This window comes from Sceloporus occidentalis, unplaced genomic scaffold, assembly GCF_023333645.1.
Source record: "Sceloporus occidentalis isolate IW3139 unplaced genomic scaffold, rSceOcc1.0.p SCAF_6, whole genome shotgun sequence".
NCBI classification, from domain to species: domain Eukaryota; kingdom Metazoa; phylum Chordata; class Lepidosauria; order Squamata; family Phrynosomatidae; genus Sceloporus; species Sceloporus occidentalis.
In genome coordinates, this window is record NW_028316986.1 from 17799836 (window position 1) to 17827302 (window position 27467).

At 39.4% G+C, this 27467-nt stretch overlaps 1 protein-coding gene across 31 annotated transcripts in view; it reads left to right on the forward strand.

Moving 5' to 3' along the window:
• Positions 1–27467, forward strand: part of NRXN1 (neurexin 1) — a 1287731-nt gene that overhangs the window by 1191132 nt on the left and 69132 nt on the right. The window contains exon 1 of one of the 31 annotated variants that reach the window (XM_089528961.1): positions 23062–23956. The exons of the other annotated variants lie outside the window; for them this stretch is intronic. Coding sequence (XP_089385087.1) covers positions 23924–23956 — 33 coding nt within the window. The 5' untranslated portion in view covers positions 23062–23923. Of the gene's footprint in view, positions 1–23061; positions 23957–27467 lie in introns of those variants that run through there. 31 annotated transcript variants of the gene reach the window in all.

Here is a 27467-nt window from a genome sequence, read left to right on the forward strand (position 1 = left end):
GAGAGGCAGTCCTCCAAGTACCCTGGGCCCAAGCCATTTAGGGCTTTATAGGTAATAACAACACCTTGTATTGCGCCCGGAAGCGAATAGGCGGCCAGTGAAGGTCCTTAAGGACTGGTGTTATGTGGCTGGTCCTAGGTGTATTAGTGACCAGTCTTGCCGCCATATTCTGCACCAATTGCAGCTTCCAGGTATGGTACAAGGGTTGCCCCATGTAGAGCGCATTGCAGAAATCCAACCGAGAGGTTACCAGAGCGTGTACTACCGTTGCAAGGTCTCTCCGGCCCAGGTAGGGACGCAGCTGGCGTATCAGCCTAAGGCGTATCAGCCTCTTTGTGTTGGGAGAAAACCTCTAGTTGGCACCAGTGGTTTTGGAGGAGCAGAAATACTTTAAGAGCATAAGACCACCCCCATTCCACTTTATAGGCACGGTTGACTGGATACCTTTGCACAAAAAGCTGAAATCATGCATCTCTAGCCTGTTACAGTAATTGGAATAAGAAAAATTGTGCTCTGCAGCCTCAAGTTCAGGGATATAGCTGTTGGGGAGGGGAAAGATGGCATTACCCTACAATATAAGTTCTCCACACTCATTTGAAAAGCTCCCTTGAGTCCTCAAATTTCTATCATTCTAGTAACTTAACTGAGCATTGAGGGGACAGGCTTACTTACCAAAGGAATGTGAACACAACAAATACAAGAGTTCTAAGTATGAACAATTTATAATGCCTTGTTATTTGCAATGCTGTAGATTTGGAAACTGGAGGAACATTTCTTGGAGAGGGCAGAATTTTTATTTGGTAGAACAGTATAGTTTTGCCTCCCTCTACACCCCTGCTTAAGTTGCAGATTCTTTTGCAGTAAAGCCTTCCCTTCCCTGGCATTAGGAATTCCTTTGCTTGTTGCCATTTTAAAGGTCAATATCAAGGGATACCATTCTATAATTATGCTTTTTGGGAGGCACTTACTGGGTGCTTTTTCAGGATCTCACTGACTCAAAGAGGCAATTATGTGATCTGGTAGGGGTTTGTATATGCCAGACTGGCATGAAAATGGTTGAAGGGGATTAGGGGTTGGGTTTTCACAACTGCTTTGCATCAATCCTGCCAACTATATATAGCTCGAAGGGGGAAATCCAGACAGATTTACGGAGTAGTCCCATTATTTGTCAGTCCCTTTGTTTCCCAAGATTATTCTATGTTGGCACACTCAGCAACTAGTTAAATTATGGGGATTATGTGGAATCACAGTGGCTAAATACTTGGCCTATTGATAAAGGGTTTGTCAAATTATTGTCGCTTAGAAGGAAAGAGAAACAGAAATTTAAAGAACACAGAGGGTCTGTATGTATGTGTGTATACTTGTGTGCAAATACTTCTTGAACTTTTTATGCTCATGGAGAGAGGATTGTAATGAATTCAGTTGGTTAGGAGGATTGGATACTAAATATTTTCCCTTATTTGATGCTTTGCAACTTCCAGTGCAGAGGAATTAAAGTGAATTACAACAGTATAAGAATAAAACATCATACAGTTAAAAATTACAGTTAAAAAGAACAATCCCATATTCCACCCGCCCCAAACATAAAAAAAATTAATCCAAAACAGATTAAACAACAAGAAAGAGTAAAACATTCCAATGTGAGTTCACTAAAATTGTGGGTAGATTTGGGTGAAAAAGAGTCTTCATCTAGGGAGGAACAGGATAATAATAATATTGTTTATTTGTATTTTCCCGCTTCTCCCAACAGATCGAAGCGGGATTACAACCAAAAATCTCTGTACAGGCAATCATGTCTAAAATACATATCATAAAAACATCACAAAGTATAAAAATTTCAATTACACTAATCACAGGGCAGCAGGCAGTTATGCTTTTATGACCGGAAGTGGGGTTTCCTAAAGTTCTTTATAGAAGGTCTGGCGGATATGCCCACCAGAAGAGATCCATCTTTAGTGCCTTCTTAAAGGCATCTAAGGTCAAGATGAGGAGGATCTCTTCCAGCAGATTGTTCCATAACCTGGGGGCCATAGCTGTGTATGCTCTTTTGGAAGTAGCTGTTAATCTGACCTTTGGGTAATCTAATAGGTTCTTCCCTGTTGTCCTGAGGGTGTGGGGCAGATTGAGTAGGGAGAGGCATTCCCTCAAGTAACTCAGGCCCAAGCCATGTAGGGCTTTAAAGGTAATAACCAACATTTTGTACTGCACCCAGAAGCTAATTGGCAGCCAGTGTAAAGATTTTAAGACAGGTGTTATATGGAAGTTCCAGTGATCAATCTGGCTGCTGCGTTTTTAATTAATTGAAGCTTCCAAACCTGGTACAAAGGCAGCCCCATGTAGAGCACATTACAGAAATCTAAACGAGAGATTACCAGTGCGTGTACCACTGTTTCAAGGTCCTTGGGGATGGGGCCAATGATATCAGTAAGGGGAGGCTAGTCTAGCAAGGCTAATCTGGAAAGGCTTGCCAGAAGAGATCTGTCTTAATAGCCTTTTTAAAAGATTCCAAGGTGCTAATATGACAGATCTCATCTGGCAGGTTGTTCCAGAGCCTAGGAACAGCAGATGAGGAGGTCCTCTGGGTCACCACAGACAATCTACTCTTCTTAGGTTGTAGCAGGTTCTTCCCAGAGGATCGAAGTGTGTGGGGTGGATTATGTGGAAGAAAGCATTCCTGTAAGTAGTCTGGACCCAAGCCATGTAATGCTTTAAAGGTTAAAGCCAACACCTTGTACCTTGCCCGGAAACTAATAGGCAGCCAGTGGAGAGATTTTAAAACAGATGTAATGTGGGCAGTTCTGGATGTGCCTGCAACCAACCTGGCTGCCATATTTTGTACCAATTGAAGTTTCCAAACTTGGCATGAGGGTAGCCCAATGTAGAGTGCATTGCAGAAGTTAAGCCGAGAGGTTACCAGCACATGTACTACTGTTTTAAAGTCTCCTGCCTCCAGGAAGGGGCGGTTTAATCAAAATTAAAGCAGGAATAGCCAGGATCTTTTATGTATAGCTGTAGCAGCATCAGCAAGGAAATCTAGTCATTTTAAAAATATTTTCTAGATTGGACAGGTTCATGGAGAACCATGATCAGACCTCATGTTACTTTGAGAAGAAGAAAAACATTAGTTTTGAGGGGTGACTGGGGCTATGTTTAGCAATAGCATGTACATTTCTGTACCACTTATCAGTGAACTAAGCACTCTCTAAGCAGTTTACAGTCTGGTCCCAACAAGCTGGGGACTCATTTTACCAACCTACAAAATGATGGAAGCCTGAGTCGACCTTAGAGCTCTACTTGGGATCAAACCCACAACATTTTTGCAGCAGTCCTGGCATTTAACCAGTGCTCCACCAGGGCTGTATACTGCACTACCAGGGCTCCTGTATCTAAGGAAGGGGGGATTAATGCTCACCCTTGCCATTTTCCCAGTGTAAATGAAGCTCCATCCCCATTATTGGAGTTCTCCTATTTTCTTCGGCTCACAGTTTGATGTGATCATACCTGATTTGCACTTCCTGGTATAATGAGGATATAATGAGATCCTTCATATCTGCAATACTCTGATGTTTATAATGTATTGGAAAAAACATTCAAAATGTATATTAATTTGCATATCTGAACATATCACCAAGCTCTGAGTCTAAGAAAATAAATTAACCATGTAAATTAACCAAAGAAATGAACTCAGCTTAATGCAGGAATACTAATGTAGATCAATGTGTGTATGTAGAGAGATCTTGCATCACCTTTGAGACTAACTGAAAGAAAGAAGTTGGCAGCATGAGCTTTCGTAGACTAAAGTCTAATTCCTTAGATGCATATGTAGATCAGTGTGTGTATGTGTGCATGTGTGTATAGTCAATTTCTCTTAAACTAATTTTTCTGGCTGCTTCTTTGTGCAGTAAAAGTGAGGATGTATCTGCAGGACATTGTTGCCTTGTTTCTGTAATATGTTAACTTTAATGGCCTTGGCCTAAATAATTCTGGAGTCTGTAGTCTGATGGGAGAATTCTCTTTCAGAGAGTTCAGTTTGCCTGTCTATAGAAAATACTAAGCACCATACCAAGTTACTAATTCCAGAATTCTGTAGGAGTGAACAATGACACAATGGTATCCAACTGCTATTCTTGTGAAGGGCAGATACCCCCTGAAGCTGAGCTCTGTGTGTGTTTGTGTGTGTGTTTACAGATGCAACATATTCTCTCTGCCTGTCCTTGTTCTTTTCATTTATGTACAGTTATGTGCAGTAAAATTTACACCAGTATCCCCATAGTGTTTTACCTGGCTCCATCTCCCAAACAAAGAAGAGGAAGCCATTTAGCTGCTTAAATTTTCATCTGACACTTGAACTAGCAAATGAAGTCACAAGCCAAGGCACTAACACACTAATGGGACTGAATGTGAAACTGATATGGAATCCTTTCACATTGTACAATTGTAGCACTGCAATTCCACTTTAACTGTCATGGTGCTATCTGTTGAAATCTGGGATCTGCAGTTTGGGCATTTAGAATTCTCAAACAGAGAGCATTAGGACCTCACCAAACGAAGAACCCCAAGTTTTCATAGAGAAGCCATGGGAGCTAAAGTGGAATCACAGATCTATGATTTGTATAGAATGAATGCGTCCTTTTCCCAGAAGCAAGAGTTATACGTGTATCTCTGTCATTGACAAAATCATGTTTCTTTAACAGGATGAATGGCAGCTAGGTGTGAGGGGATATATATAATGGAAAAAGTAAACTTGGAGAGGGAAATCTTGCTCACACACACACACACACACACACACACACACACTAAATTGGTCCTGATCTATACTGCATCCTTCAGCCATCCTTGCAGGTGCTCTGCATTAATAAAACAAAATGAAAGAGAATAGAAATCTGATCACGGGTCTGTATTACCTTGTTTAATTTCAATAAAATGTGACATACAACAACACCTCATCCACTTCCCCCTCCTGCCTGTCTTCCCCAACCCCAACATTATCTGGAAGATGTTACAAAAAAGAACTACTATTGTGGCACAAGCCAGGATTTTTTATTAAAGGGAGAAGCTCCCAAGTAAAAGAATCAAAGTTATTGCTAATTCATGCTTTAAGAGAATGTGTACAGAGAGAAATGAATATGAATAATCTGTCAAGTGTGTTCACTTGAAAAATGGGGAATATCAAAAGATAATGAAACCTCTGCACTTATCTTCCATGCCTAGATGCTAATTCATCATGTCAAATTAGCTCAGATATTGCCACAAGATGTTGCACATTATGCTTCCAAGTCCGGATAACTGATATTTTTAATGTAATCTGTGTTACGCATTCCATGCATTTTTGAAGGCTTGTTCTTCTAAATAAAAGGTAGCACGTTCAGGAGGCGGCACTGTGAAAAATCTCTTGCTGCCTTCAGGCGTTGACGTAAACCTGAGCAGGGAAAGAAAGGGAAGCTAGCTAGTGATTAAACCTGTTAATCCAATAGAAGTTGTGTGCTGGTTCTTGTCAGTAGTCATTTATATTACATTTGTAAACCACAATGCATTCTGAACATTCTTGAATTCCCATGCTCACAATACATTGAAGATCAGCATGTGTCCATTTTACAGTTCGGAAAGTTGTGGCTGAGACAGCTAGTTAACTGCCTGGGTAGTTGCCAGAAGTCATGTTAATCTGTTACAAAGGTGGGAATCATATGGCTCTCCAAAAGTTACATTGCATCTCCAAGCTATCTCCAGCATTTTCCATGCTGGCTATGACTGTGGGAACTTGCAGGCTAACATCAATGGGGGATTGCATGATTCACTCCTATGTTGCATTACTACAAAATGAACAAAGAGTATTGTATCACCATAAGAAGCATCTCTCCTCAAGTTTCACCAGCTCTACCATCATGGTTGTCTACATAAGGTTCTTCATTTTCCATACCCTTTGCTTCTGATGTAGTGGGTTACTTAAGGACTTGGAGGGCTTTCCTTTAAGGCCAGAATCTCACTAGAAGGGGGAAAAACAGCCCAAACCAATAGCCATGACAAATATTTTATTTTTGGAACCCCACTAATAATACAAACCTGTAATGATGGTGCTTTTTTTCAATATTGTAGCTGGATTTTTGGGAGCTGAATTCAAAAACGCAATAAAATTGTCACACCATGGACAGTTCTTTCACAGATTCAATATTTTTATCAGTTCACTTTTTAACTCAAGATTGATTAAATGCAGGCACTAATGTTCAAGTGGGATTTCTTTTAGTCCTTTTGAATAGATTTTTGTGTTTCATATCAGCAAATTAAAGTGTTTTGAAAGTCACTGTATTAGAATGGCATTCTCTGATGATGCCAGCCACAGATGCTGGCGAAACGTCAGGAAGAAACTCTTCCAGAACATGGCCACATAATCCAAAAACCCCATAAAAAACTTTTAAAAAATCTATTAGTAGACTTTAACCTCTTTCTTACTCTTTGCAAGATAATTCTTTGTGTGGTCATTTTAATCAGTCCCAACAACAAAGAAACATCAAAGCAAGTTGTGAAAAAACAGTACATGTGAAAACAAAACTGACTGTGTTTTTGGATCATACAATGCCAAACCAGCACACATTTTCTAAAAAGTTTTTATAAACCTCAATTTTGCAGGCCTTATAATTAATAGATGGATTCACTGAGAAAGCAAGTATTTTAAATATGTGTCTTTAGTTAAAAAGCACTTAGCACTTCTTCTCCTGTTCCCTTATCTGTAGGAGTTCCCCAGGACTCTGTTCTGGGTCCCCTTCTGTTTTCTCTCTACACACTGTCCTTAGGAAAACTCATTAGCTCTTTTGGTTTTTCCTACCACCTATATGCCGATGATACCCAGTTATATCTTTCCACCCCTGACCTTTCTCCAAGGCTTGAACAGCAAGTCTCGTCTTGTCTCACAGCTGTCTCGCAGTGGATGCGCCATTGGCGTTTGAAGCTCAACATGTCCAAGACGGAGCTTCTTGTCTTTCCTCCTAAGTCCACCCATCAACACTCCTTTTCTGTCTCTGTGGACAATATTTCTATTCAACCAGTCCAGCAAGCCCGCAGTCTTGGTTTTATCTTTGATTCTTCTCTGTCGTGTATCCCTCAGATCCAGACCACAGCCAAGGCTTGTAGATTCTTTTTATACAATATTGCCAAAATCCGACAATATCTCTCCGCCTCTACTGCCAAGATCCTGGTCCATGCCCTAGTGGTCTCACAACTTGATTTCTGTAACATCCTCCTGGCTGGGCTTCCTCTTTCTCACCTCCGTCCTTTAATTTCTGTCCAGCATTCAGCTGCACGCATTATCACATCCGCCCACTGTATTCAGTATAAGCTCCTGCTATCAACATTTAAAGCCCTCCATGGACTGGCCCCTCCTTACTTATCAGACCTTCTTTCTCCTCACCTTCCCACCAGGCCCCTCCATTCTGGTAGTCAAGGTCTGCTGTCTCAGCCCAGGATTTCCTCTGCCCCATCCCGGATTTTCCCCTTTTCACTTGCTGCCCCTCACTTCTGGAACCTTCTTCCCCCGCAAGCAAGAGCCATCACTTCTCTAACCAGCTTCAAAACAGAGTTGAAAACCATCCTGTTCAGAGTAGCCTTCCCAGGCATTGCGTAATTGTCGGTTACTATTTGATGTTCTTTTGGTGCCTGTTTATCGAACCATTTCCTGTATTGCTATGTACTGTATATGTATTATCCTACTTGAGAGTATGTATTTTCCCTGGAAGAAGATTAACCATCCATTATGAAGCCAAGCCCTCCCTCCAGTCCATCTCCCTTGGTCCAGGCCTTGGAGGTAGAGAGGAACTGCTGGACCTTTTACCCTTTCCCTCCACCACTCCCTTCTCCTTTTGTGTCATGTCTTTTTAGATTGTAAGCCCGAGGGCAGGGAACCGTCTAATTAAAAAGATTGTATGTACAGCGCTGTGTAAATTTACAGCGCTTCATAAATAAAGGTTAATAATAATAATAATAATAATAATAATAATAATAATAATAATAATTAGCATAGAAGCCTGAAAAGTAAGTTAGCAAGTCTTGCAGAGTAGCTTCACTAAAATACCTCTGATATTTTGCTTGAGGACAAACCTCCAGATTGGCTTGGCTTTAGATTTATGCTAAATTCAATGGCACAATCGTCACTACATTCCTCTTCCATAAATTCTTTTGGCATCCCTTAAGAGTCATATCCTGATTTATCTTAAGAAGAAACTTACAGGTTCACTTTGGTTTGTTCTACATAGGTAAGATGTCATTAGCAAACCTAATATATATGAATAGCATTCTGTTCAGGGCTATTTCTGTCCATATGTATGTCAATATCTGCACTGCAGAAGTAATGCAGTTTGACAGTGCTTTAACTTCCATGGCTCAATGCTATTGGGAGGGGGAATCTATCAGCAAAAGGCAGGATATAAATCAATTAAGCAAGCAATGAAATACTCTGCACCAATAGGTCATTATTATTGTTGTGTTTTATTTATTTATTGGTCTTCATTAGGTATCTGTTTATTTTATCCTTTTTTCTTTTTAGCCTTCTCTGTCAGAGAGCAATGGTTTGCCATAACAAACCATAAATCCCCAAGCATTGAGCCACAGCCTTCCACACTTTTGTAGGTCCGTAAAATGAGTACCCAGCTTTTGGGGGGAAATTGGCTAGCACATTGTAAACCGTAAACCGTTCAGCGAATGCTTAGTTCACTATGAAATGGTATAGAAATGTAAACTGCCATGCTATATAATAATGATGATGATGAAAAAATGTGCACTAATAGGACTTTATTTATTTATTTATTTATTTATTTATTTGCTTGTTTCATCCTTTTTTTCACACACTCAGACTCAGTAGCTTATCAAAATGAAAACAAATATCAGGGACAATCTCACATCAGTACAAACATATAAAAAGTTAAAATGTAAACTACCAATATAATTGAAAGACAATTTAAAAAGGAGTCATAAACTTGGCGATTAAGAATTATGGACTGTGCATCTCTTAAAAACAACAACAAGAAGAAGCAGTTTATTTAATCAGTATCCCAGACTCCTTATTTTCCTTATATTCCATTTTTATCTCAGCATGGGACCAAGGTAACTTACAACAAAGATTCAAACAAAGTACAGCTAAAAACCTAATAACATAAAGTTCAAAACATGCACACAGTTAAATAAGCAATCCTGCTTAAAACACTAACTTAAACTCTAATTTAAACAGTTTATTTTCATTTAATGGAAAACAATAGATGTTGATCTCTTCTTTACTCCATATAACCATACAAAACTGTCTTGTTTGTTTGGCATAACCATCAAACCCCTTGTGGTTAAGACAGCAGTGTGAGATTCACAGACTTTGGGCTTTGAAAGAACCAACACCCTCAATTGTTATTCTTGGGGAAAGTGATCACTTTAAACTTGCAACAAGAGTGTCACTTCCCAATAACTGTTTTCAGATAGGCAGATGTTACCACTTCTTGTCTCTCCTACCCATTCCCTCTTGTTTTCTGCATTGTGAGATGTGTTTTCCCCAAAGAAACAGAGTGAAGTTGAAAGTAGGGCAGATGACTTACTTGAAACAATCTCTTTCTTTTAAAAAGATGTGAAACTCATCAACAGCAGCAGAACTCATTCTCTGCTCTGCTAGCCACCACTTTTAACAGTTAATAAATGTGAAATTTGAAGAGGGATCTCAAACTGGTGGCAATGCTTGACATATATTCTCTTCTCTCCCTCTCTCCCTCCTCCCTCCCTCCCACTCTCTGTTATCTAATCCTATATCCAATTGCTAGTCCCATCTAGAGTAGATCTGTTGAACACTTATGTCAGCATTTAGGTAAATACCATTGATTCAGTGGTCCTACACTAGTTGAATCTAGCAGTTGGATTCAGGCCATAAACAGTAGAAAAGGTGATACAATACCTGATGGCTGGCTTCTTGTAGTGCTACACCACACCAGATCCAGGAAGGACCCTTGGCATGTCTCCACTGTTATGACGTGAGGAATCTTGAGTTCTCCAGATGGTGATAACTTACTGTTCTCATCTTGTCAGACCACTGTTCAGATTAGCCATGGCTGCAGGGAAATGAGCATATGAATGAATGAAATTTATATGACAGATATAAGTTCCCTAGCCTCGCTTTGATGTACCCCATCATTTGAGGGGATAAGTGACTTTGTGGTGGTGCTTGCTGTTGTTAATTGCTCAAGTCAGTTTTTACTTATGGCTATATTATGGATGAGGAACCCTGTGCAAGTCACCCTGTTCTCAGCATAAGTCTTGTAAACTCACAGCATGGCTTCCTTGATTGAATCTATTCACCTCTGAGGTGACTTAGTGTTGTCATTTTAAATTGTCCATAATGACCTTGATTTAGGGTTGCTGAATGGCTTTATGGAAAACTTAAACGGTGATGCATGGGGGTAGGGGCTTGAGGCAAATTAAATTACAACAGTGGACCTTTTTAGATCCCCATCAGGTTCCCCATGCCATCTCTCCATCATCATTTGTTGGCAAGCTGCCTATTAAAAAACAAACAAAACAACAACAACAGCCCACTTCACCACATTAAATCACTTGGGTTGAGAATATGGGGAAGGTATTGCAGTCAGTGATTATTACATACAAAATTCCATATGAAAATTCTACTGATTGTCCCCTTTTAGACAGATGCACAGCCAATAGTCTGTTGGGATGGCCATCACAAATGAATGGCATACCAAGAAACTGCATCATTTAGTGCAGTGTTTCTCAGGCTGTGATGGACTAGTATTTTCTCCCAGTGTGCCAGGGACTGGTAGAGTGGTACCATATTTGTGCCCCTTGGTTAAACTCTTTCTTGGTTAAAAGCTTTTTCAATCATACACTAATCAGAGTAGCACAGATCTAGTTAATATGATAAGCTTCAAGCAAAGTTGATCTGGGTGGCTGATTTTCTTTGTAGATGTGAGAAGTCCTTAGTTCAGTTCCTGGACAGGCCAATATTTTGAGAGAATTCAGAGAGGGAGGAATACATCCAGAACTGTGGATAGAGTGTTGGAAGTGACCTTGGGCAGGTCAGCCACATAAGCTAGCCTACTTCACAGAATTGTTGTGAAGATAAAAATGAGTTAACAGCCTGGAAGTTGGGGTACAAGTGTGACAAATAAAGAATACAAATTGCTCAGGCAGCATGCAAAATGCTATCAATTTGAATACATTTCCTACATCAAGTAAATGGATTAGAGTCTACCAGCCTCCATTTTTCTTATCTCTTTTGTGGCAGCCACAGCTGTAGCTTGGGATAGTATATTTTACTCATCTCATATGCTTTAGAGTGAATGCCTGATATTTGGTGAATGTCATCATTCATATGTGAATGGCAGCAAGTTCCAAAATTTTTATGAACGTCAAAAATGAATAGATAGTCCAGTGGATCTGATTGTCTTCATTCACCTCTGTGTGCCTGGAGTGAGACTTTAACTCAGCAGTAGAAGGTTTGTCTTGCCTGGCGAAAATCCCAGGTTCATCCCTATTATCTTTAGTTTCAAATGTCAGGTAAAAAGTGATGGAATGGACCTCTGCTTGAACCTCTGGAGAGCTGCTGCCAGTCAGCATCAACAATATTGAGGTCAATGGACAGTGAATATGACCTGTTATAAAGCAGCTTACTGTGTTCTATAACTTTTTAAAGGCAAAACCAGAGCTTGGAAAGTTTAGTTTAAATGTTGGCTGTGTGGTTCTGGGAGTTATAAGCCAAGCAAACACAAAAACATTTTTTTAGGCTCTGCACAAAGCTCATCTAAGGAGCATTAGCAACCAGCTATTAATATTACAATTACGGAACCATAGTTTTTGAAATTAGTTCAAGGGCCATTTGGTATAACCCCTGCCATGCAGAATTCCTGAGGTGTCTTTACAACCTCTATTTAAAATCTTCCAAAGAAGAAGAGTCAATGTCTGAGGCATGTCTATTCCACCGTGGATGGGAAGATTATTCGGAAATATACTGAAAATGGCAGATGGGAACATACAAAGCCATCAATTAGTATTCCTAGCCTAAAAGAGCCCTATGGGGTCTCATATGCATAGGGTCACCATAAGTCAACAGGTGACTTAAAGGCACATACACACACAAGTGGTTGCACTTTCTCACGAGGTTTCTAAATGTGTTCTGTAGAACAGCCAATGCACACAGCTTTCTCTCACACTTTTGACCTGTTAGACGGAGAGCTATTTTCTTGTTGAGGAATGGGTGAAGTCAAGGACTTGGTGCCTTTTGCACACTCATTTGTGAAATAATAATAATTAATAATAATAATTTGTTTTATTTATATACCGCTATTCCAAAGATCATAGCGGTGAACAGCAAGTAAGCTAATTAGCAAGTAAGCTAATTTGCCCCCAACAGTCTGGGTACTCATTTTAGCGACCTCAGAAAGATGCAAGCCTGAGTCGAGCTTGGGCCCTTTTGCTGGTCTTGAACTCGCAACCTTGTGGTTTCGAGTGAATGGCTGCAGTACAGGCATTTAACCACTGCGCCACCAGGGCTCAGTGGTTATGGGATCCAGCAGATTTATACTATTTATTTACACTATGCTAAAGATGTGTAAGTTCTAGGTCATCAGCTATGAGATTGGCTATTGATATTGAATTAAGAGAAACTAAATTGTCTCTGATATTGACTGTTCCATTGACTCTTGTGCTTCTAGTGGTTTATCATCAAATTCTGTTGAGATAATTTTTTTGTACAAAGCAAAGCCTTTTGGAGAGCATTTTGTAATACATAAAAGGGCTTGTGGGGGCCACATCAGTCCTCACACTGCTGTTTGTCCACATTTGATCAACTTATCGGCCACCAACACAACTTTGACTTGTTGTCGCCGTATGAATGGGAGACCTCCAAGATGTCCGGTCAATAATAGCCCTGCTCAGCTCTTGCAGATTCAGGGATGTGGCTTCCTTGACTGAGTTTAGACACCTGAAATGCAGTCTTCCTCTTATTCTATTGTCTTCTACCTTATCAAGCAATACTGTCTTTTCTAATGAATCATGTATTCTGATGTAGTAAGATAGTTTCAGTTTAGTCATTTTGACCTCGGGGGAGAGTTCAGGATTGACTATCTCTACCCTGTTTCCTCAAAAATAAGACATACCCATAAAATAAGCCATAGGAGGATTTTTAAACATTTGCATAATATAAGCCATATCCCAAAAATAAGATATAGTGATAGGCCCAACGCAGAACAGAAGGGGGCGGGAAGGGAGAGAAAAGATTGGGGCCAATGGTTCTAAAGGAAAAGGAGTTGCAAGAAATTCAGGGTAGAATTCTGGGTTTGGAGACTTATGACAATGTTCCAGAAGAAGACAACTTAACTATATTTGAACAAATGGAGATTGTTGTACCATACGTAATAAAAATAAGATATCCCATGAAAATAAGCCATAGTGTGTCTCCTTGCGGAAAAATAAATATAAGATAGTGTTTTATTTTGGGGGAAACACGGTAGGGCTAATGTATTTGTCTTTTGGGCTGTCCATAGTATCCATAGGACTCTGTTCCACTATCACATTTCAAAAGAGTTTATATTCTTCCTGTCTGCTTCCATAGCCATATATAGAAGCCAGACATAGACACTTACATTCAGAGAACATTTTCTGTAATTTCCCATTAAAATTTATCCTGTTGCTACAAAAATCTGACATGGATGAACAAAGGTCCCTGCAGGGACTGCAAGTTTCAAAATGATAGATAAGTGGTGCACTTCTAGAATCATAGTCGAAAAGAAGTAATGTTCCCAACCACTGCCCAAGCAGCTCAAATCAAAGGTCAAGATGTGTGAATGAAAAAGTTTTGTGTGCTTGTTTGTTTGTTTGTTTGTTTTTCTGGCAGAAATCAAATGTTTAGGCATATTTCCTAGAATCAGAGTAGGAAGAGGTCTCAAGGGTCATCCAGTCAAACCTCCTGCCATGGAGGAATATAGAATCAAAGCATTCCTGACAGATGGTCATCCAGTCTGTGTTTAAAAATCTGCGAAGAAGGACATTCCACCACACTCTGAGACAGTGTATTCCACTGTCAAACAGCCCTTACTGTCAGGAAGTTTTTCCTACTATTTTGGTGTAATCTCTTTTCTTGACATTTGTACCTGTTATTCTGGGTCCTATTTGCTGGAGCTACAGAAAACAGTATGGCATCCTTTCAGATATCATTATTAACCTTCTCTAATCGAGGCTAAACAGACCCAGCTCTCTCAGCTGTTCCTCATAAGGTATGATCTTCAGACTTTCACCATTTTGCTTGCCCTCCTCTAGACATGCTCCTTTTTTTGAATTGTGGTGCCCAGACCTAGGCACAGTATTTCCTTCAATGCATTGCACCACAGCTCCATACAAAAAAGTCTGTGCTTAGTAGTGCCCTAATTTCCTTTCACAGTTTCTGACTTGCTTATCTGCATTATTGCTCAAAAAGCTGGCTTTCTCCACCACCAACATTTTATGAATCTGGTGTTATTTTCAAGAAGTATGTAACCTCTCAAGGACCTCACTGCTAACAAAAGCGATACCTTTAAGTCTCCCTGACAGAAGGATTTCAAACCAGGAGATTATTGGATTTTATTTCATTTTTTAAAAAAAGAATCTGCTTTTGAAATCCTGATCACATTAACATTTGCAAATACCAGCAAAAGCTTAATACTGTGGGGCAAACTAGAGTAAGAGATACATGACAGAGAAACTGTTAACATTGGTTAATTTTTTTTTATTTTTTTTTTATTTTTTTTTAGTTTCTTTTCTTTGATCTCTCATCTGTTTGGGTCTTTCCACACAATTGTATCATTCTCTGTCAGCTGCAGGAAAACATCAGCTTTTGAGGTCTTCCACTGCATCAGCCTGTGGTGAGGTAGTTAATGTTGATAGTAGGAACCAGATTTGGCTTTCTGTTGCCCCTTTCTTATGTCTTATGCATGTTAATTTTATTAGTACACACACAAAAAAGAACAAATTGCTTGCTTACCCTCTCAATATGTTATGCTTTCCTGTTGCCAAGATTGTATTGAATGGGCCCAGACTGAGCTTGAGGTGCACTCTGCTTGTGTAGAGCAGATAGTGGATCCTTTATGTGTGTGTGTGTGGGGGGGTGAATCCACACATGGTTTTACAGCTGCCCCTCCTACTGGGAGCACTGAGAGAACTCCCATACAATAAGAAGGACTGGCTGCAAAACCATAAGTAGATTTGTCATGCTAAAGCTTCACTTAGTCACTTAGTGCTTGCTTCTTTGTTTTATTGTCTTGGATTTGCTTTCTGAAAGAGATGTGAACCCAGAATTATGGCCCACTATAAAGCCTTTAAAGCCCTACATGGCTTGGTTCCAACCTATGTACGGGACTGCCTCATTCCATGTAACCCACCCCACGCACTCAGGGCCTCTGGGAGGAAACTATTGCAGCCTATAAAGACCAGGCTGGCTGCTACTACCCTGAGGACCTTCTTGTCATCCGCTCCCAGATTATGGAATGGCCTGCCGGAGGAGATCCATCATATTACCATCTTAGACAGCTTTAAAAAAAACTGTCAAGACAGATCTCTTCTGGTAGGCCTTTCCTGAACAGTAAACTCGACCACCAAATAGAATTGATCCATATCACCTTCTGAGTATTGATAGCTTCAGTGCCCATCACTATCCATTTTAATGGATTGTTTTAATGGTTTGTATAATTCATTGTGTTTAATTGATGTTTTATGGGAGGGAGGTTATGACTGGGATATGGGCTATTGTATGGATTTTTTAAAATTGTAAGCCGCCTCAATTGTCTTTGACAGAGGCGGGATAAAACAAAAGCTTTTACTATGAAAGTCGTAAGCTTAGGACACTGTTATAGCACTATTATTCCACTTTAACTGATGTGGCAGCTTCCTGTGGGATCCTGGGATTTGCAGTTTAGGAAGGAGCATTTAGAATTATCATTCTGAGTATTCCTTACCTAAGAAAACCCTGTGAAATTCACAGAGTCACCTTAAGTTGACAGGTGACTTGAAGGTACACATATACACACCCTTTTTTGCTGTGATCTCTTACCATACCTTGCACTCCCAAGGAGTTCCAAGGAAGGATAGCACCTAAATAGTAGCTTCAACTTTCCACCCCCTTCTCCTGCCGTGGGGGAAAAAAGAAAAAAAGAAAATGAGCACTCGAGATAATCTAGTCAGCTGTGAACTATTGGGACACATTAACGTTTTGAAAGTCTATGAACTGTGATGCATGCAAGCCAGTGAGACAAAAATTGCAGAGCCAAGTGTAACAGCCCACCCAGTTGTCCCTGCATATTGCTGCTTGCAGAGTTAATTAAGCGGGTATGTAAGGATTAATTAGAAAATCAATCAATCATATGTATTTATCTGGTTCGCATCAGTTTGCAATGGATTTATCTTCATAATATCCATGTGATGAAAGGAAGTGCAATTATCCCCATTTAGGCCACAAGTACACAACCATTTTTGACAGTAATTGCAGCACTGTTAGTAAACTCTGGTATGCTGGCTTTATTAACTACTGTCAAGAGGAGTTGAGGCAATTGAGAGAGTTTACAGGACTGGCACCACTGCCATTATTAGTAGAGGTTGGATCTAGTGTTGTACTTCATGGAACATGTTTCTGATTCTTAATTGTTTCAAGTCGTGTATCTAAGGTTTCTAGGCACAGTAGCTGGCGGCTTCATTGTCAGTACTATGGGGAATCCACTTTGGGTTTTAGTCTAAGCTATAAAGTGCTTTCCAAGGTCTGAACCTATTTGTAGCATCAGATAGTAGTGAAATGAAATGAGGATGGCTGGATGAGAACCAGACAGATGCAGTCCACAGTGGCCCTGCTAGCTGGGAAATATAGTTGAAAAAGTAACTTTTTTCAAACTCTAGTTTTCCAAGGCAAGCTTGGAAATTAATAACTACTATAACTATTTCTCAGGACACATGAGAGAGAGAGAGTTGAGTGTAGATGTTAGGAAGCCAAGAAGAGACATCACTGAGATCTCTTTAGAGAAGAGAATATAGAAAGATGAAGAATTGCCAAAAGATAATAAAAGCTGCAGACAATCTGGAACATACTTGGGTGACCAAGAAGACAAAGGATCAGGAAACCATTCTTGTGTGGAACTGTTGAGAGAACTAGGGTTATTTTGGTTGGGTTTTTTTTTTAGCTTCAAGGAGGGAGGGTTGCCAGGTGTCCCTTTATTTATAGGTCAGAAAGCTTGATCCTTATAGGGTCAACAGATCTCCCAAATTGACTTCTTCATCAGGCAAGGTGTTACAAATGAAACAGGAGAAAAAAATTGAAGATGTTAGTCATAGGCCTGCATTTTGCTGTTTTTGTTCTTAGTTAAGATGGTATGGAGGGGCATATCTTGCAGGTTGGCACCTCATCCTTCTGGCCATGTGGCAACTGAGATATTTTCAAAGTCCATCAATTTGTGTCACAACAAACAAGTTTATCACACTAGCAAGATCCCACGGGAAAACAGGTTTAAAGGAGAGTTAAATTGAAGAAAATCCAGAAATTCAAAAATCCAGAAACCAGGGGGAAATGGCAGCTTTTTACTTTCAGGAAATTCAAAAAGTAAAAAAGTGGTGTTTTTCTCCATTTTAACTTTGGTTTAACTTTGCATCATTTCACTTTAGCAGAAGTTCAGTGTGATAAACTTCCCAAATTTGCGGATTCTGTTTACATTTGAATTTAATTTAACTCTCGTTTAAATCCCATTTTCCCGTGGGATCTCGCTAGTGTGATAAAGCTCAAAGACACTTCCTTTGCAATCCAATGTGATTTTTGATAGGGAGATACAGCCCTTCACATAGCCTGGAGCCAAGCCATAAAATTGTGGAAAAGTACTCTCATTTGGCATTGAACAGGATCTCGGCTGTGATCTCTAGCTCAGAGTAATGTTACTGACTGGCTGATGGTGTCAATTATAATCAGTTTTACATTATGTGAGTTCTTCAGCCTTCTCATCAATATTAGTTGCAATACATTTGTTGCAATGCCTTGCTTTTTCTGTGTTTTGGGAGTTTCTAAAACCAAACCTTCTGTAGATACTTGGTTTGACTGAAAGAAACATGGCAAACTTCAGGCTTACACCAGTCAAATTTATAGAGGCTTCAACACAGTTGGCATGTTGTTCTTTGCCAACTGTGTTTCTGTGGCACATCTTACTTGCTGACATGAGGGAGACTATGACAAAAGTCATTCCATGACAAGAAAATAATGTTCACTGAAGGAAGGCATGACCCATTTATTATGCACTGGCAAAATATCTGTCATCGTGTGCAGAGAACAGAGCTTTGAGGATCTTTGGGGAAGGGTGCATGCAGTGCCTGTGCTCTTAAAACTGGCTCTGATTTACACCACTGTGCAATATCTTCTGCCTCACCACAGTCAAGGGCAGAGTTCTAATTTGCCTTCTACAGCAATTTGTCACTCATATGGACAAAGCAAGGATGGGCAACTCAGTGGCCCTACTGAGGTACGGATTTGACTTGCTCCCCACTCATGATAACAGCAGTCAGGGGAACAACTTCAATCTATTTTTGTCCATTCCAATTAGTAACATAATGATTTGGTGCAATACTGGTAACATTTGGCAATTTCCAAATGGCAATTAACATCTCAGGTGACATGTATATCCAATGTACAGTTCCTGGGGCATTGGTTTAAAAATGATATGCTAAGAATGGTTTTCCTTCAAATTTAAACAATGTAAGGAAACTGCATGCTAGTGAACTGTCATGTCTTAAAATTAGTGGTGAGTTGAAATTACCCTACCCCATTTTTCACCCATTTGGATGTGGAGTTTTGTTGTTGTTTTTTCCATGTTGAAATTTTCATAAGAATTGTGGTGTGTCAAATCAGGTGATGGAGATGGCAGCTTCTCTTTCTTTCTTTCTTTCTTTCTTTTTTTCTTATATTGATCTGAAGAATCCCATCATGAATTCTATTAGCCACACTATAAATCAAAATATGACCTAGGAATTTGAAATGGTTGGACGGTTGGCTGGCTGATTGAATGGACAGATATGAAACACACATTTTTATCCATCATTCTTTCCTTTACCTTAAGAAGATTTACTTTAATTTATTAATTTATTAATTTAATTTATTGGAAACTAGTGGGAAACAAAGTGGTCCTTATCATGTCTCGTAGCCATAGCACCCAAGAATTTCATGCAGGCAAGTGTGGCCTGAAAAATGGAGGGCTCAATCACTGTGACAGAAAGCAAGTTGACATTTGAAGAATGAAAGCCCTTCTCCATGTCCAGTACAGAAATTCAGCTCCCTGTCTTTTCTCTTCCAGACCATAGTAAACTAGTTTTAAAAAATGTAGCCTAGAAATTTTGGTAGGTGTAATTAAAGGACTGCTTTATCTATATTTAGCCCTCTGGCTTGCCTGTGCTTAATAATGACAAGGCTTTGAGAAAATGGGGTTGGTGTGTACACACGTATGTGATAGGTAGAGTAAAAGTTCCTCTTCCAAAATTGTCTTTTAGTACATACACAGCCATCAACCATAACCATTAGCAAAAATTAGCTTTCTTCAAAACCTGTCAACTGAATTTCTCAAGCACTGATAGCAGAACAACTTTGAGCTTAATAGAAATGATAAAATTGAAGATACGATTCTTTCATCTGGCAGAATTATTACTTTACACCAGATGAATCATACATCTTTATTCTTAAAATGAGTTTTTTTTTTTCATTTTCAAAGAGCCATAGTAACTATTTCATCTGAAACAAACTGGCCTTTCGAAGAATGCTTTCCTCCCAAAAGGAAACAGTCAAAAGACAAAAGATAAATTACTGTATGTAATCTCAGGACTATGTTTATTTAACAATGGGTTATTCAGATTCCAGTCCATAGCTTTCCAACTGCTCAGGTCAGATGACAACTTATAGCATAGGGTTAGAGCATCTGCTCTAGAATCTAAACTCCAGAAACATGAGGTTATGAAATTCATCAAGTTACAATGGTTTTGAGGCAATGGAGTGGGAACAGAACACAATCTACGTTTAGACATGTTTTTAGGTTTGTTCCATTTTAATGTTGCTTTTTGGGTATGTTTTAACTATATTGTACTTATTTTAATTTGTAAACCCCCTTTTTCCCAGTGTTGGTGAAAAGGCAGGATATAAATAAAGTTAGGAGGCATCACCAACACTGACACCACTATCATCTAAGACCACATTAATTCCCTGCCAAAGTAGACAGTGCCAGTATAGAGAAATCTATCTCCAGCAGTTATTTACAAGAAACAAGGAAGAGACCCATAGATAGTTGCTCCCATACAGCTAGTACAAGATAGGAGCAAGATCAGAGACCATTCCAACCACTTCACAAGCATAGCCTGAATGATTAGAAGAGTCTTTGCACTTAAATTCAGTTTTAGATCATTTAAAGCACCAGCTCTTCAGAGTGAAAACAATAAGCAACTAGTGGAAGGATCAAACTAGTCAAGACATGGATGGAATAAATTCTAGAGCTTGTTGACAGTGCTTTATCTTGCATTGGAGAGCAGGCCTGTCTGTAGCTAAGAAGCAATCGTACTCATCCCTCTCCCCTTTCCAAAAAATAACCAAACCAAAGCATTAATTGCCAGCTAGGTATATAAGGCAAATAGGACCTTTGGCATTTTTTTTTCCTGCCTTGGTTCATTTGTGCATATATTTGCCTCTGCATCCTCCCCTGCAATAAAGATGCAAAACATTTGTATGGATTAACATTGGCTAGACGTTTATTGAAATAAAAGCATTCTGTATAGATCAAAACGTAATGTAGGCCTATTGTAAGTAGAGATACACTATCATGGCCTTTTCTTGGCAAGATTTGTTCAGAAGAGGTTCAACATTGCCTTTCCCTGAGGCTGAGACTTGTCTAAGGTCACCCAATGGGTATCATGGCCAAACAGAGAATCAAGCACTGGTCTCAAGAGTCATACCCCAAAATTCTACGTATGCTGGCTACAGTGTCAAATCAACCATATTACTTATACTAAATAAGAAATGTTTGAAAAGGTGTGTGTGTGTGTGTGTGTGTAGATACTTAAACCATGTCCCAGTGAAAAGAGATTACTAAATAAAAGATGAAGTGCCTGACAATGTTATCCCAGAATGAAACAGACAAGAAAGGGTGGTGGGAATAAAGTTCAAAATGAGGTTTCTCTCTCTCAGCATTTGTTAGAATAATTGCTAAGTTAATTTTGTCTTTCCTGTGCAGAAGATCACTCGTCTTTTTCCTTACTGTAGACATTCATTATCCTAAGTAGTTCTGAGTGATTCTCAAAAAGCCCTAAGGGAGCTAGACTGAAGCATTTGATAATATTAACCCTTGGAGCTGTCATGACTCATTGGTTCTAGGCAAAAACTTACCCAGTGTAACATGCTTTCCGTTTCTGCATTGGTTAGGCTACATGCTGTGTATAAATCCTTACCTCGTATTTATTTAGGTAGAGGAGGGTACAGATTGCGAATGCAATTATGTTGGTAGCCCCCTAAGGACATTTGTACAGACCAGACATTTAAAATACAGGAGCTTAACGCACAGCCCCCAGGGACAGGCTCGGTGCAAAACAAAAGGGGGCGGTATGGGAACAGAATGGGGCAAGGGACGCATTTCATCGCATACCACAACACCGCCGATGTCACTGGAAGTTCCCATTCCATTCCTGATCCGTCTCAGAGGAGGCGATTTTCAGGAACTGTTCAGAAGCGTTCCTGAAAATCGCCTCCTTTGGGACAGATCAGGAACAGAATGGGAAATTCCGGCAGTATCAGCGGCATTCTGGCATGCAATGATGTTTATCACACTATACTCTTAAAGTGCTACTATTCCACTTTGACTCCTCTAGCTGCCTCCTGTTGCATTCTGGTATTGGCAGTTTTAAGGAGGGGTATTTAGAATTCTCAGGCAGAGAACTTCCTTAACTGCCAGGCTTTGGGGCTTTGCTTTTTTTTTTTTTTTTACTCTCTTTAAAATAATGCTTTGTTTTTGTTTTCTCTTTATATTGTAATTTCATTATCTCTTGGTTAATCAGTTCTAGTGTATGGAAAAGTGAGTTATCCCATACATTCTGTTAATAAATAAATGAAATGTAAATCAAGGATGGGCAACATTCCAGTTTTCTACACCAAGGGGACCTCCAGAGGCCTCAATGGTTTTCAAAAATGGGAGGGGGAGCAAAAGGATAGAAAAAGAAAGCCTGACATGGACAGAATTTCATTTCAGGTTGTGAAAAAATCTGAATTTTTAAATAATAAACAGTGAGGGTGTATGTGACCTATTTAAAATGTAAATTGATAGGATTTTTTCCCCAATTGCTCTCAAAGCTGCTACAGTATTCCTTTATATCCCTTATACTGAAACAGACCTAATGTGGTTGTATTTCTTAATACCATAGCCAGAAGAATATTCAGTGTTGGAACTAGAAGTGAAGTAGATCTAGAAGTCGAGAATGTTATACACAATTTAATGGCATGTCTAGGGTGTGTATGTGTGTGTGTGTGTGTGGGGGGGGGGGTTGCATTGCAACTTTCTCCCTCAAGTCTGATCTCATAGCATCATTTACCTTGAAGAACCGTACACTATAGCTATTTGCGTTGATTGATGAATGATAGCAGATGTGCTTTGGAAAAGGTTTCCATATGGCATCCCAGCTGTTTCTTTACTCCTTTGCAAAAGAGTTATGGTTACTTTCATAGTCAGGACACTTGTTAAGAGTAAATAAGTATATGTTTGCAATAGCAAAAGGCAGAGCTCAGCCCTCTGAGACAGCAAACAATGTCGCAGGATTCTCATTATCCCAGCCTTGCTGATCTAAATGTCTTGATCAGAACAATCCATTCATTGTTTATCTGATGAGCCAATTCTCCAAGTTTGTGTGGGTCCCTGAAGACAGAAAGATCTTCCCTTTCTTCCTTCCTTTGTGCCTGCTTGCTGACCTACTTACGTTGGAGAGCCTTTGAAAAACTTGCTAGAGCCTCTCCCTTTTGTTACTTCTCTCTTGAAGAATCAAACATCCCTCAGAGTTGAGCATGGGTCTTTAAAAGAAGAAAATGGAGCTCTCATTAGCACATCGGCGCCTCCATAATGTATCTGTCAGCCATTGCTTAATTGTCTTTACACAATCATTGTGTAGTAAACATTCATTATGAAACAGAACACATGCAAAATGCTACTCATTAGCTTAGGTACCAAAAGAAAAAAAAGAAGAAAATGAAAAAGAAGGGGGAGAATAATTATAAGCAGGAGGTTTTTCTGAGGCCATCCTGGATGGAGGGCTGTGTGCTAATTGTTCTGTTTCAGGTTGCAAATTAATAGGAAGGAAAAACACAGTAATCATCTAAAAGGGAATAGATCAAAATAGTTTAAGGAGGATCACAGTGATGGTGTTCATTGGGCTCTTCCCTCCCTCCTTCTCCATGCACACACCTTTCTTTGGTCTGGCTTAATTACCTTCTGTTTGAATGGGAAAAGCTGGAGCAGAGTGTGGGTGACTGTATAATGAAAATATGTAAGAAACTCCCTGAATCTGCAAACAAGGCGGGTGGAGGGAGAGGCAGGCTGGCTCTTGAGTGGTACCCAATGGTGAAGCAGAGCACTTTGCATCCGCAGAAGAAACTGCAGCATCCTTTCCTACAGCAACGGCTCAGCCATTGGCTTCTCTCCGCATGTGACCAATGGAGCTCTTTCTCTCTGGGTTTTTTCCCCCTGCCTTCGTCTTCCATCTGTGTGCAGAGCAGTGATAGGCCGGGCTGATGCGCAGGCAATTTATCATCTTGATCTCCCACTGAGTCAGGGAGCTCTCCTGTCACCAGTATTGATTTCAGAGGATGGACTAAATTTCCTAGGATTTCCATTAAGAATTAAGAAAAAAAGCTATAAGCACGCAGGGTAGCCAGGCAGACATGGATATGAGATGGCACTGTGAAACCTCTCAGGTAGCTTCTTCTCTCACGGCCGATGCAGACCAGAGGCTAAGCACTGCAGCATGCAGGGTTTAAGAGACTGTTAGTCGAAAAGCAAAAAAAAAAAAAAAAAAGATAATAAAAATTAATAAAAAATAAGGGAAAAATCATTTGCACCAACTATTTTTTTTTTAAGAAGAAGAACTAAATTGCTGTTATTTAAATTAGAAATTGTCTCCTTGGAGATTGCATGCCATTAAAAGACGAGCTCAAATTTCTGCACGCGATCTGCTTTTCAATTTCAGGATCTTTTTTCTGTTCAAGAAAATAGCACTTTAAACCCTGATGCTTTCTGTTTTCTTTATCTGCTGCTTTCTAAGCCACAGCTTGTATGTGTGCATGTGTGCATTTTCTTAATATGTGTGTGTGTATTTATGTGTTTTTTCGTTTTTGCATGTTTGGGAAGGAGCAAGAAAGAAGTCAGAGCCAGTATGGGGAATGGATGCTTTCAGTAATTACTAGGTTGCTTTACTGTTAATGACCTAGTAATTATTTTGGCTCAAAACAAATGCTTAAACCTTGAGTGGGCACCCTTCGAGGCACAATTTTGCATGTCTGTGTCTGTGTGTATTTGTTTTCATTTCTTTCCGATGGGTTGAAAGACAAGATTATCTGCGAATTGCTTGCATGTTTGGGTTCTGGGTGTTTTGGAAAAATAAGTCGGTGTACAAAAGAATGACTGCATTTCGTTATTGACTGTTTTATGGTATATAATGCAGGAAAGCATCTCTTTTTTAAAAAAAAGAAAGAAAGATCTAATGCTGATATATATATATGTGTATATGTATATATTAATGGTGGGGGATCTGCATGTTCATAAAAGCAAATGTGTGGGGTGTTTTTTATTACGAGGGGAGAGTTGGAGAGGGACTGTCTGTTTCTAACATGAAAATGTCAATAACAAACCTCCAAGCCATCTAATTTAAAGTATTTAACTTACTGTACTATTGTCCTTCCCCCATCATAGAATGCTAGGAATCAGATATGCTCAAAACCAGGTTTTAGTTTATGAATGTGTGAATGTATGAATGTCCGTGTGTGTTGTCCACCTATGGGAATAGCACCTTCCTTTCAAAATCCTTATTCACAACAACAGGAGTGAAAGGGTTTTGACATGGTATAAAGCCTGTGTGTAGCATGGGAGAGTAGACAATCCCATTAACGGGGGAGACCAGCATACAACAACAGGGTGTAAAACATCGGATTTATTGGGAGGAAAGGAAGCAGAACAAAGGCTTAATCCAAAAGAGAATAATTGGTAGACTCAAGCTTTTTGTTCTCAAGTAGAAAGGCAAATGGATTTGTCTTTATTTTGCTCCAAATCATAGAATAACTGTGTAATCATTGGGAAGCATGCCTCAGCATTTGTCTAGTTTTTAAAAAATCACCAGTTGTTGATCCATGTGCCAGGGATGTCATGTTGTGGGGTGTTTATTTTGGTTTGAGGGAATTGGTGGAGGCATTGGCTTTGGGTTTCATTTTTCTGACAAAGTTTGCACAAAGTTTCTCTCTGAAATTGCATCGAAACTCACTTCATCTTTGTGACATGAGTGCCCCTGGGTACTGGCAAGTGTCCCTTGCCTCTAATAACTTAGTGATATTCAGAGAGTCATGCTGAAGATATTATTATTATTATTATTATTATTATTATTATTATTATTGTATGAGGCAAATTTGAATTAAAGTATGACTGATGGTGATTATCAGAAGAGATAAATTAAATGCTGGATCAGTATGTAAGTAGCTCAGCCTGAACTAGATTTCCACCCAAAACAGCTTTACTAAGACTTGCCATTTCCCAGCTCAGTTTTCCCAACAGCTGTCTTTCCTCATCTCTTGGGCATCACAAGCAATTTGACACAGCTAACAGCCTTTAGTAGAAGAGGCTAAGAGGTTGAGCCACCATGGGAATATAATTGCTTCCCTGGTCATATTAATGATCCTTGCAGGTTAACACACAGTTAATTGACAGGGCAGTCAGAAGATCAGCATTAAATCTGCCTAAATTTGTTAAGAGTGACTGCAGAAGGATGCACCCAGACCACTTGTAACTGTGATTATATATGTGCTTTAATTATTAAATCCTATGTGGGGTTGGGGTTTTGTTTGTTTGTTTGTTTGTTTTTTGGTTGGTTGGTTGTTTTTGTTTTAACTTGGGTTTCTCTACACTTTCTTATTGGACTGCACTTTTTCAGGATACATATACATGCTGGTTGTGTGTACAACAGCTCCTCCAGGAGAGGGAGGAAAATACTTCCCTGCCTTGGGAAATCTAGCATGCAAAGGAGAATAGTTCAGTCTGCCATGCTAGTTTTCCTTTTCTTTTGTTTCCTGAGAGTTCTCCCAGGCTGCTGCCACACTGGAGAATTCATCCACTTTCACACCACTTTAATTCTCATGGCTCCATCTTGTGGAATCCCGGGATCTGTAGTTTATTGTGGCACCAGAGCTCTCTTGACAGAAAAGGCTAAATATCTCACGAAGCTACATATCCCAGAATTCCATAGCATTAAACCATAGTAGTTAAAGAGGTATTAAACTGCATTAATTCCCTTTATTGATTACTTAATTAATTGGGCCCAAGCTACCTCACCACTAGAAGCACATTTGATTATTCTTGCAATTTTGATATACTTCCTTGATTATACAAATTGCATAAGGTATCCCTCAAAAGTCCCTATTTGAAGAAATTCTTTAAGTAAACACAGTCTGATAATCTTATTCATTTGATGTATTGATCTGTGTGCACTGGTATTCACATGTGGTACTAAGGATGGAGATACTTTAATATTTCATCCTTATTGTCGTTGTGTGCCTTCAAGTCAGGTCTCATTTATGGGGAACCCCAATCACAAGATTTTCTTGACAAGATTAGTATAGTGGGAAATTTGTGTTTGAGAGAGTATGACTTGCCCATGGTCATCCAGTGGGCTTCCATGAATGAGTAGGGATTCGAACCCTGGTCTCCCAGGATTCTGCACTACACCACACTAGCGCTCACTCATTCTCAAAGGTGAGAATTAATTGTTACATCAGATTTCTCCCTATTGCATGATCATAGAAATGTTTCTATGTAATCTTTGGCCCTGTTTGCACTGCATGACTTTCCTTAGGAAAAATTGTGCATTCTTTTTCAGGTCAGAAAATGTTTTCTACTCAGAAAAATGCATGTTTTTTTCTGCTCAGAAAATTTTGTCTTGTGTAGAAAACTTATTGTTCATACAAAAAGCGATATTTTTGCCTAGGAAACAGTATTTTGCACAGAACACACAGTTCCCTGTGCAAAAGGGTTGCTTCTTGCATGAAAGTAGCATTTTCTGTGCTGGGAAAAAAAATACTTTTGCAGATTTTTTTTTTTTTTTAAAAAAATATAGTCCCTAACTGTAACATATTTGTGGCTTTTATTTTTTCAGGAGGGTGTCTGAAGTCCAAAGAGCTTATTTTTGGTCACAAATATTAATATTAAGGAGTTTTCTTCACACCC